General features: G+C 35.6%; 1 protein-coding gene across 1 annotated transcript; it reads right to left on the reverse strand.

Moving 5' to 3' along the window:
- Positions 1–2,562: 2,562 nt before the first annotated feature.
- On the reverse strand, positions 2,563–10,726 carry LOC116260851 (phenylacetaldehyde reductase-like). The gene is made up of 6 exons (XM_031639371.1): positions 10,453–10,726; positions 9,266–9,435; positions 7,167–7,358; positions 6,568–6,730; positions 3,753–3,939; positions 2,563–2,951 (listed from the first exon to the last, which is right to left on the reverse strand). The coding sequence occupies exons 1-6, from the start codon at positions 10,709–10,711 to the stop codon at positions 2,807–2,809; spliced, it is 1,116 nt and encodes a 371-aa protein (XP_031495231.1). The 5' UTR covers positions 10,712–10,726; the 3' UTR covers positions 2,563–2,806.
- Between the last annotated feature and the right edge of the window lie 2,118 nt (positions 10,727–12,844).

Consider the following 12,844-nt stretch of genomic DNA (forward strand, 5'->3'; position numbering starts at 1 on the left):
TTGCTTTTCTTTCCTTTGGAATTAAAGTGGAAATTTGCTAGAAATGTATAAAGCAAGGGGTTGCACAGATTTTGGAAGATTGCCTTTCTTGTTGGTGTCTAGGAGATCTGGTGTTTCACGGATCCTCTTGCTCATGATGACGATGCAATCGCTCATTGGTGAGATTTTGGCGGGCATTTGATAAACTCAGATTTGAGATCCGGGGTGTTTTACGATAATTGAGAATCTTAGATTCATGGATTTCAAGTCAGACCCCCTCCAATCTAGAGTTGCACAATGACTCAAGCCAGCTCGAGCTAGACTTAAACTCGCTTGTCAAAACTTGACTCGTTTATAAATGAATCGAGTGAGAGTTCAAATGTACGCTCGAAATGTTAAACGTGCTGAGTTCGAGTTGTAAGAATTTGACTCGTTTAAACTCAACTTGGCTCGACTGCACATTGAATGCTGAGCGAGTAGAGTTAAAGGTGTAAAAAGAAACGAAACGGACATAATAGAAACAAGTTAAGCGAGTTGAGCTCCAGCTCGAGCCTGTTATATGGAGCTCAACTCGAGTTTTAGTAGAGCTCAAACTCAATTTTTCTAAGTCGAGTGGTGTTCAAGCTGGGCCAGCTCGATGTCGAATCGGCTCATGTGCAGCCGTACTCCTATCCGACCTCAAAGCTGAAGTTTTGGTCATAAACTGAAGATCTCTAATCCTCTTTTTCATATAGTGGTAAAATCTGGTGTTTGTTTACACTATGGGTACCACATAAAAGAGATCTTGGATCAGGTTTGGATCTTAAATCGGAGGATAATAAACACATCCCGCCCTTGGTCTGCAATTGCCAAGAAATTTCTCACCCTAGATTGATTCAAGAGTAAAGATGAAACAAGGATTCTTGGGAGACAGTGTGCAAATTGCAGGACTGCTAAGAGGGATTCTTGCAGCATTTGTTCAGTGTTTATTTTGATCGCCATGGGTTCCATTTATTGGCACCAGCCCAAGAAAATTACACTACTTACTGATAAAAACTTCATTAATTTTCAGTTTCTTACATATAAGTGCCCCTTAAGATTTGAAATTGAAACTTGGAGTGCCCCTCAGCCAAAAATTTCTAGCTTTGCTACGGGCAGTGGCAAAAGAACCAGGAGACTAAAAAGAAGAGACGATGGTGGTAGTACTGCTGTGGAGAAGAAGCTGCATGCACTGCAGGAGTTGCTCCAGTGATTCATTGTAATACAAGGCATTTGGAAACGTGAAAGTGGATCATATTCAATTGATATTCTATTCAAGTATTGGAGTGCAGGAAAGAGTTGAGAGGATGAATTCGTATCGATTATTCAATTGATATTCTATTCAAGTATGTCGTTTTTGAATTATCCACAGTACGACTCACCCTTTCAGATGTACAATCGCAGCCTCCCTTTTTTTGTCCCGTAGAAGGTCAAAGAACTAAGGAAATATGGTGGCCTTTTGTATTGAAAAAGTTTGATCATATATTGACATCTCTGATTTGAATTAGACTTCTGATGAACCAGTCCAAAAAAATTGGACATGAAAAAAAATTGAATGTCTGATTATGAAATTGAGATCACATTCGGATTTAAGAAATGGCATGCAAATGAATTCGGATTCAGATATACATAGACATTTGATTGGATTTGTACTGGATTTAATTTTCGATGAAGATCATATATCCAACACTCTTACATTTTGAAAATTGGCCAAATTCGGTTCAAAATTTGAATTTAGATTCGGATATTAACGTAAAAATCAAATGCAGGTCAGATTCAAATTATAACATTCGATTCAATTTCAGATTTGGATACTATTTTTTTTGTTTTTGAATCCGAATATATGAAATATCCAAAAAAAAAAAAAGAGAAAGATGATTAAGAATATATCTGATTCAAATCTGACCGGTTGATCTCCCTAAGTCTGATGGAATTTATTCCTAATGGCAGCATGGGCTTAGTGGCATAGGGATCCATATGCAACATGGCATTTACTTGCGCTCAAACTATCCCGTTTCATTACATGGGCAACAATTTTACTACTCAAAACTTTTGGAAAGAAAGAATAAACCTTCTGAATGTGCTGCATTCTTTTGGTTTAGTTGTCATGTGGCTTACTAAGTAGCGACGGCGCTGCACATTAGTTGTTACGATTTACTGGGTTGAAGAAAGAGGGAATTGATAAGCTGCTGCTGATTAAGGGAACCCGAAAGCAAATTCCGTTTGAAGAACTTAGAATCAGTAGAAAAAAGTGGTGTGCACAATAATATGAATGACGTCAGTTTGCAAACTCTCACAAGGATCATCTTTTTCTGCAGAAGTTGCTCCATGCAGAGAGCCTCTGGATGGATGGATGGAATCAATTGAACTTACTCTGTGGCAGGCTCAATGGGTTGAAATTTCAGTTTAAGAGATCACAAAGCACACTGTATTGTGGCTGGATGGAGAACTTTGGAATTAGTGCAGAGTGATCCTAACGTCATCCTGCCATAGTAACTGGACTTTATTCTTTGGCTTTGTGCCTGATCGGATCTGTTTAACTACATCTGGCCAATCCATACTATAGAAAGAAGAAGAGAGAACTAACGAATTAATCAAGGTGCCCCACAGAATTTCTGTTTCAGAAACTAAGTTTGACCAACTTTGGTAGATGAACCCAAGTAATGCAAGACATACAATAGACAATTCATTGTCCGGTTACCATCCTGCAGAGCCACTTATTCTTACATATGCTGTGGTTCATATCTGGCACTCTATAGGATGCAATGGATAGTACAAACCAGCACGCAAAATAGGATACGTTTTCGAGTTAGAGGTTGACAAACTTTTTCTCCTTTAGACTCTCAACAGTCTCTTTGAGGCTCACTTGTAGAGGAATATAGTTGATTCCCAACTTTTCAACCTTTTCTTTAGATACCTGATATGTTGGAGACAAAGGTTGGTCATCAGCACACCTGCAAAAGGAACCTAGTCAATTACTGTTTATAACAGAATTAGAGAAGAAGCTTAACTGCCGTAGCCAATACGGCCACTTATGGCAGAAAATTATGTTAAGGTAAATACTAAATACCTATATATTTAAAGATTTGGCATATCCATTAAAAGAATAACCTTCTAAAAATATCATGGGTTACTAACGGGTAGTTACAGTTACAAGCGCTAAGAAAACATCACTACTAGAAACTACTCAAATAGCAAAAAGGGGTACCCTAATGCAGAGAGAGAGAGAGAGAGAAAAAAACTAATAATAGTCGAACACATACCACATAAGGCACACACATATGATGTGTTGCACCTGGAGAAACTGAAGCTAGCAGATAGCAACGAGACACATAGCGAAACACGGAACATCCATCATGCACTTGGAACAATCATGGGAAAATAGCAGTTCTTACAATGAAAAATCAAATCATAATAACTTCTGAAATACATTCAATTAAACTCACACAATGGAATAAGGAGCATATAGCAAGTCATTCCGGATATGTTTTCTGAACAGCCGACCTTTCCTTTTTCCATTGGTAGGTACTAGAACGGTATACACTTAAAAAGGAATGATCTATACGCATGCAGTTCAGACCTTTTGAAAGCAATGCATTGTTCGCAATGAAAATCTGATAACCAATACTTTCTATGGTTAAGAGGAAAATAATGCAGTTCAAGAAGCTGCATAGGTTGAAGCTACTCTAGTATGATATCATGGAAATACTCAAGGAAAATTTCCCTCGAGAATAATTAACTTATTGAAAGCTTACTTTGTTGGAAGTTTGCAATCGGGGTACAAATCTTGGAGAATCTTCACTATTTCTGAGAAATGGGCAACACTCTCTACCAAACAATATCTTCCACTAGCTGAGGCATCTTCAAATGCTAGAATATGAGCCTCAGCTACATCTTTGACATGCACCCATCCAAAAGTTGTATTTGGAAATGTTGGACTCCCTGTATGTCAACAGAAAATAAGTAAATCAATCAATTGTACAGCTCTGATCCGGAAGCAGGGAACTTGGCTGCTATTTCCAACGATGATTTCCATCTAGAACTCGATAGCTTGATGAAAATCAGTGAGTCATAAACTTCCATTGGTCACGTAAATGCATCAGAAACACCCTGGTTAATGTTACTGCTAGTCTGCTACAGACATGGGCCACGCTGTCAACAATGCATCTCATGCCTTATAAGTGATACAAATGAGACCCTCGTTTGCTGGCAATATCAGACAGAATTTGATGGGTCTATTAGGATAAAGTTCCCTCTCATATTTAAGTGCACAAGTACGGGAAGCATATTTCATTTATATCATTGTCACCAATATCACATTGTTTCCAAGAAAGACCTGATATTTACGTTAATAATTGATTGAAACAAAAAAAATGGAAAAATATGTGTTCTTTTGAAAAAACGCCAACACGAATTTACTGCTTTTTTTTGCATTATTTTTACTTTAAAAAGCCAAGCTAAATTATTTATCTTAATTTCTATCATTACGTAAAACATCATTTTTGTCATTTTATCTAGTTAAATTTGTATTTTTTTATTAGTTTCTCATTTATTGTATTTTTTCCCAATTACATATTTTTTCTTTTTAAAAAATTTCAAAATTTTCCTGATATTTTCCTGACAAAAACAAGTTTACCGAAAGGCCTGAAACTACTTGAGAAAAATTTCACTGCTTAAAACTTGAGATATATTTTGTGACAAACATATATATATAGATATATATATATACATATATATATATATATATAGAGAGAGAGAGAGAGAAACATCGCTTTTTTTTTCCAGAAAAGTGGAAAAGGGACAAAGGTAAATGAAAGGGGAAACAAAACAATATTTTTGTTAAAAAAGATGCCAAATGAAATTACAACATTCTTTCACGTTTTCTTCAGCTATTTTCCAAAAAATGTTTCAAATGTTTTTTATGTTTATTTAATATTATGGTAACCATTTTGGATTTTGATCAATGTTTTTTGTAAGAAAAATAAAGAAAACTCAAATTTTGATAATTTTATATATACATATGGACATTTGCATGCATGCGTATTTTATTATGTATTTTTTTTGTTCTGTATGTATGTGATAGCATGTCCTCCTTCGAACTTATTTAACATAAGTTTTAAGTTGATTTCCTAAAATGTTATACTTTTTTTCGCACCAAAAGTACACTGACATGTAGTGATCGTTTAAATGCAGCTGACTGTTTCACCGATATGTTGGACTCTTAAAACCAAACAGACAGGTCACTGTAAATGATTTCCAGGATTATCATACCATTTACAAGGCACTTTTGAGCATTTGATTTTCTTTTGTGGTTGAATATGTGGTAAAGACAATCTTATACCAATACCTATAGGTTGCGTTTGATAGCATTGGATTTTAAATCTGAGGCAGCATTAAAAGACGTGTATTGGGAGATCCTTAGTATAAACAAACTGAGGATCTCAGTAGCATGGATTTCATGTTAAGAACCAAAAATTTAAGTTGGTATGGGAGGGGGGTGGTCCGATCTTAAATCCATGGATTTGAGATCCTAAGAATCTCGTATCACCGCGGATCTAAGATCCACAGGGAATCAAACAGAACCATAGATTGATAAGAATCATAAGATCAATCATAAAGCTACCTTACCTGCATCACCTAAGTTCAGCATTTATTAGGTGATCCAAGGTGGTGGTGCGCCTAGTTTCACACCTAAGATTAAATTTTTCTGGTCACACAATTACACAATATCAGGTCCTCTTTCAAATGCAGAGAACACAAAGTCAGAATCAAGTTTTAAAAGTTTATGTATTTATTTTTCCAGAGAAAAGTACAGACACATGTACTCGGCATTGAGATGCAGCAGCTGGCTGTTTCACATACCCTTCAAACCAACCAGACTGGTTTCAGTGAAAGGCTTCCAAGACTGTTTACAAGGTGATTATGAAGGTTTTTTTTTAATACAATAGTGGGGTTGTCATGCCAAGAAACATGGATTGATAAAATCAACCACATTATCTGCATTCTTGTTTTAAAACAAACTAAAAATTATTTGCAAAAAGGAAGAACAGAAAATTTTCTCATGTCAGTTATGTCATTAATTGCATGGAAACAGAAAGCAAAAAAAGAATATGCTTGGAAGCCTCCAGTTTATGCTACATCATTATCTGGCACTATTCCTATTCTTTATGAGGATTATACATATGATTTGAGCTTCAGACAAAGCTTAAATCATCAAGCCTTCTATGGTAGAGTGAGTAACAACATCTGTTGTATATATTCATGAAAAAGCCAGCAGTCTTAAGGGATCAATACTGTTGAAAACATGTGGCCATAATTATAAATCTGTAATATTTAAGTTACATCAAACTACTGCAGTTTTTACATGAAGACCAGACAATAAAAGCAATTGAAACTAAAAACAACTTGAATTTAAAACAGCTACCTTTATGATTGATTTTGAAATTAAATATATCCAACTTTTATGCATATCTCTACAAACATACAATTATTCTATTTGTTTCAATTATTTTACTGAAAGGAATACAAAGTGACAATGGATGACAACCTGATTCCTGATCCTATACTTACCATCTATAAGTTTCAAGATCGCAGCAGCACTTGTGTTCAGGGTTGGCTGTAGAAGAGGACCAATGACCATTGCCGGATTTATTGTGACTATGTCCATTTTGGCTTCTTCTGCAATCTTCCAAGCTTGTTCCTCAGCCAGGGTCTTTGAGAGTACATACCATGACTACCAGTGAAACAACAGCAGACAATGAATATAACTTGAATAAAGAACGAGATATTTACACAATTTGCTGGAAATACTGATACCAAGAATAACTTTTTTGCAAATCCAATTCTCCTTGATAAAAAATAAACTTCTAGAACTTGACCATAGATATCTAGGCGTGACAAATCTTGAAGTACAAAATTGAAGAAGACGACATTTGAATGTCAACCAGGTTTCATAAAACATAGAGGAAGATACAGTCAAAGAATCAAATGCAGCATGTGCTAACCATTTAAAACCAAATCTCACCACTTTTTCCAATATATGAAACAATAACACAATCACTGATGACATGTCATGCAAAAATATTAACCAAATCATCTAAAAGATCACATTGTAGGACAGCCCACGGCATACACATTCAGAAAGCAAAAAAATAATGAATTTTATCAACCTTTATTTCTCTACAAAAATCAGCATCAGAGAACCAAGTCTCATCAACCACCGTATCAGGTGTACGTGTTCGTCTTGCAACTGCAACAGCGGCCATAGATGATGTCACAACCACCCTTCTGATAGAAGGAGTCTTTGCACATGACCTGAGAACATTTACTGTGCCTTTCACTGCAGGGTCAAGTAATTCAGCCTGATATGTTGAAACCAATAAAATGGAAATCAGTCAGCATATGAATACAACACGACAGGTTTTGAAGATGCTAACAGGAGTGCAAGATTTGATTGGATAAAACATGGTACTGAAAACATGGATAATTATAATCATTCAATTTCCTTTGATTGATAGGTACACCATTCAATTTTTCCTCTTCTTTTCACTCCTCTCTCTCTCTCTCTCTCATGGATAATTTTAATCATTCAATTTCCTTTGATTGATAGGTACACCATTCAATTTTTCCTCTTCTTTTCACTCCTCTCTCTCTCTCTCTCTCTCTCTCTCTCTCTCTCTCATGGATAATTATAATCATTCAATTTCCTTTGATTGATAGGTACACCATTCAATTTTTCCTCTTCTTTTCACTCCTCTCTCACTCTCTCTCTCTCTCTCTCTCTCCCTCCCCACCCCCACCCCCCTCCGTCCTTTCAAAAGGACTACACCTGACCTGGTGGTCCTTTCAAAATGATGACCTGCATATTGTCCTGGTCCTCCTTGAGAACAGCAAGGTCTACTGGTCTGGTCCATATCAATATTTAAAATTTTTTTACCTTATTCAACATAAATTATAAAACCAACTAAAATGGCTTTCTTATAAAATTTGATTTTCAGCAAAACAAATGTATAACATTGTTATATATGTACATAATTTTTAAAAAACGTCGGCACCCTTTCAAATTTTGGACAAAAATAGCCTTCTCATAAACCTTTAAAGTTTAAAGTCAAAGAAAAAAAATTGAAAAAGTAAAGCTGAAAAACAATCTTTATATTGTAAATCAGGCCCAAACAAGACAAATGCTTCAAGAGATACACCCTTGAAGCTTCCACCAACTTTACAAAGTAACACTCAAAAGACCTCAAACAAGAGGTGAATAAAACATATATTGATCTCAACAAAAGGTACAAGAAGATGCTAAAAAGCCATAACTAAACAATAGAGGAGATGCCCTATTTATAGAGGAGAGAGCCAAAAAGGAAGGAGGAGGAGGCTGTCTCCCTTTAGGTAAAACAGAAAAACGAAAGGGATAAAATGGGAAAACAGAAAATACAGTAAGAGAAAAGATACATAAAGAAAGTAAAAATTACATAACTGTCCTAAGTACCCAAATGTCTATATAATATATATATATATATAAGACATATATTAGATGACTAATATATGTAATATACATACATATCGATATATATATATAGATTGGGATACATACATGCTAACATATATATATATATATACACACACATATTTATATATAAAACAAAAACATATACATATACCGCACCAAAATTTTCTTGGATGTCCTGCACCAGCACCCACACCTCGCACCCATGTGACACCTGAGTCAATCCACTCTGAATCAAGTCCAGAGTTACTAGGTTCTAAAACCTTGGTTTAGGTGTCTGATTCACCAGAAGTGAAACCACAAAGAACCAATGTTGCAGATATCTTCCTCATCTCACCAGAAGCCATCTAAAATCATACTCAAGTAGTGGCTGTTTCTTAGTGACGTCAAGCATCAACTGTGAACAGCAGCAATCAAGCTACATGTCCAGTAACCACCACATTATGAGTAGCACTGTACATGTGTCTGTGCATGCATCCACTGATTTAATAATAAAATTATCCAGTTTGTTTGAGTCTGTAACCAATGCTTAGGTTGGGGGATAAATGAGCCTTTCAGACAAGGTTGACCTGCGGTCAACCAAGCTGAGCTCTTTATCCAGGCTAATTTTTGAATATCTAGTACAAATAACGCATGAAAAATGCAGATTGTTAAACTATTGAGTATTGACTCTTGAAGAATAGCTCCAGAAAGGGCACAGTGTGTGACTAGACCAAGAAGAAAATGAAAATTGACAAAAGGAAAAAGGTAGGTAGGATAAACCTGTGGGTCTTGAGTTTCAATAAAGAATGGAGAAGCTGTATGGAAAACACCTTCGCAGCCACTCACAGCAGAATCGAATGCTCCCTCATCCAATAGGTCAGCTTTGAACAAATGAAGTCTTTCACTGGCTCCTTCAAGAGCACGCAAATGCTCTGTCTTCTTTGGATCATCTGAAAAGCGTATATTCATTAGGACCAGACTAATCAAAAGGAAGGGATACAGAGACCACAGTAAGCCGCTTTAAGAATTTCAAAAGTTAATTTTGCAAACAGAAAATATACTAAGCGAAAGTATCAGTGTCAGTGCTAGGCTAAAAAATAAGACGAAAAAAATTAAATTAGCAGTTCCACAGGGATAAACTATAGAACCTATATAAAGTAAAAACTATAATTTCAGAACAAGAACGGAAAAGGGGGAAAAAGAAACAACGAAGGAAATCGGTAAATGCAAGAAACACCTAGGAGGCTAGGAGATTAGGCAAAATTCTGTTTTAGATCATATTATTTCTAGGAAGGTATCTTAGTACCAAAGAAATCCTCATTGTAAATAGGACTATAACCTTCCACATGACACGGAACACAGTTACAAGTTTTTGCCGCTTACTGATATTCAATGTTTCATATCAGACACAAGTTCAGGGTCTCATCCACGTAAACTCTTCTTCCTTTTCAATCTTGAATTTTTATTGTATAATAATATCCATCATGGAAACTAAAACTCTCTTGTTGCATCAAATATACATAATAAATAACAATATCCCCCGACAAAGATCACATTAAACGATGACCTATCCATTTATAAATTTAAAGAAAAAAACTTCTGAAAGAAAATGCAGAGGCAATCGAAACGATCGGGTGGACAAATGAAGTAAACAAACAAGTTCTTAAGTCATTACACCACGTTACCGTGCGATCGCCCACAACCCGAAATCCCTCAAAAAATCAAACTCAAACACGACTGGGAGCCACATGAACACTCAAATATCTCTTTTTCTCAACATACCACGGCCAGAAGAAGTGACCAAATTCATCACGAAAATAAAATAAGAACGACAGGATTATGATTGGTGCCATCATCATGAAAAGAAAACTTGGAAAAGAGAAAGAGAGGAGGATGGTTGATAACTCGATATAGCCAGCAAAGAAAAACCAAAATGAAAGAAAAAAAACGAAGAACAAGAAACGAACCTGGGTCTCTGACAGTAGCCCTGACCGTGTAGCCTCTCTCTAGGAGGAGCTTCACCAACCATGACGCTATGTAGCCTGATGCTCCTGTTACACACACCACCTTCCCCATTTCTCTCACTCTTTCCTCCCCCCGGTTGTCACCTTGTCTCCTCAAGGTAGGAGGAGTTTGCCAGAAGCAGGCTTCACCTAGAAATTTATAAAGCGAGGGAGAGAGAGAGGAAGAGACATGAGGATCGACTCCACTAAATCGGATTTCCATAATCGAATTTGACTAAATTACAAAGGTCCATGCTTTTATGAGTCTTAAACAACCCACGGCTATTCTCCTCATATTCAAAGCGGAGCCTTTTAACTTAATAAAAAAACACGATTCTGTTGTCTTTTAGTTTCTGATACAAGCCAGAACTTTTGGTAGCAATTCTCCCAAATAAAGGCCTCAAGATAAAAACTTTATTTTTAAAGTATATATGAAGAACGCTTGGTATTAGAGAATTCAGTGTATGGAGTTTTTGTTGGTAATAAAAGGTTGTTGTTGATTTTTTAAATTAAAGATGAGGGTGCGCTTGGATGACAGCTTAAACGGCTTTTTAGAAGTAAAAAAATTCTTATGTCTCTAAAACATCATTTCAAACATGTTTAGTTGGCCGTCAGTTTTGACAAAAAAGAAAAAAAAAACGGTGTTCTCAATAGAGAGTGAAGAACTTGATCTCTTCTATCCCCCTTTTTCCCTCTTACCATTTTTATAACTTTGTGGTGTCTTGTCACTCTGTCAGTCTATTTTCCATTATGTCAGGCTCTCTCCCGTTTATAAGAGCTGCCCGTCAACAACCATCAATGTCAGGCCCTCTTTTTCTCGAAGACCATGAGCTCTTTCTCTTTCTCAAGATACACTAGCGTGCTGCTCGTGGAAATCTAACCGTCGTTCTTTTACCAGTCTATGCTATACTCCTTTTATATATATATATATATATATATCTGACACCGATCAACAAGACTTTGATCCAAATCTTCAGATTGCTTCACTCCAACTTGTTTGATTTTTCCAACTTCACTCTAAGGATAGGGCTTGTAGACTATTGAATTCTAAATTACATTGTCTTTCTGTGAAGCATTTCGTTAAATATGATTTTTCATCATCTAATTATTACTTATTAGATATTTGTTGAAGTGGTTAAATGTTGTAATTTGTTTGTTTGTTTGCTAATTTACCTCCATACTTGTAAATTTAATGGTTTCATCTTTCCTGTTGTCTTTAGGAAAATGCTTCTTATTGCAACTTATTTGGAGAACAGAATTTCTTTGCCTCTTAGAAGCTCCACAAGAAATACTGTTCTAAGAACAAACCCATCTTGCTCAGAGCTTAGATTTTTTTAGTTGTTTTTGTTATGTCACAGATCCAACATGAAGTTTTCCCACAACAGAGATTTCTCTTTTTTCATCAAAGAGGTTCTCATTTCATTCGTTGCCTCTCCCCTTGTTTTGCCTGTGTCAATTCTTGTTCATGTGAATGAAACTAGTGAATTTCTAAATGAGGACGGAGCTTGACTTCATTGAGAACAGTTCCCGTCAATCAAGGGCGGAGCCAGGATTTTTCGCAAGGGCGGGCCAAATGGGGACTAGGTTTTGTGGATTGGATTTGGGTAGGGCCAAACTGAACTTATATTCAAAAAATACACTGAGACAAAAAAAAAAACAATTTGTACACTAGATTTTTTTTTTTAATTTGGTTGGGGTGGAGCATTAAACCCAACTGAGCCTTCACAATCTCCAACCACCATCACATACCCATACTACATTAGAGTATGTTTGATAACCGAGGATTTGAGATCTGAGATGCCTGAGAATCTCAGATCCATGGAGTAAAGGTCCAACGGTATTTTAACATTTTAAAATAGACCTGAAACCAAAGTCAGATAAAACGTGTTTTTTTAGAAAAAAAACGTGATAAATTAAATGGCCGTTTAAAACTAAAAAAATAGGTTTTTTTGAAAAAAAACATTAAAAATGAAAAAAAACACATATTTTAACGTGCATTTCGTATTTTTTCATTTTTTTAGTTATTTTGAGTTTTTTTTCATTTTCTATTTTTTATTTGTTGCAAATCTACTTATCTTGTGATGTTTTTCTCACTTATTTTATTTTTCCCTCGTTTTCAGTTTTTTAAAAATTTTAAAAATTTGCCATATTTTTTCGTTTTTTTCAAGTTCACCGTATTATATCCGAAAAAAACCTCACCATTTAAAACTTGAAGATATTATTTATAACTATGTCTAAAACCCATGTTTTTTTACTGTTTCTTTAAACAATGGGACCTACAAAACATGGATCTGATGTGGATATGATATGCATGCTTTTGCTGGTGTGATAAAAGAACCACAATAAAATCTATGGT

The sequence above is a fragment of the Nymphaea colorata genome, chromosome 9, assembly GCF_008831285.2.
Source record: "Nymphaea colorata isolate Beijing-Zhang1983 chromosome 9, ASM883128v2, whole genome shotgun sequence".
NCBI classification, from domain to species: domain Eukaryota; kingdom Viridiplantae; phylum Streptophyta; class Magnoliopsida; order Nymphaeales; family Nymphaeaceae; genus Nymphaea; species Nymphaea colorata.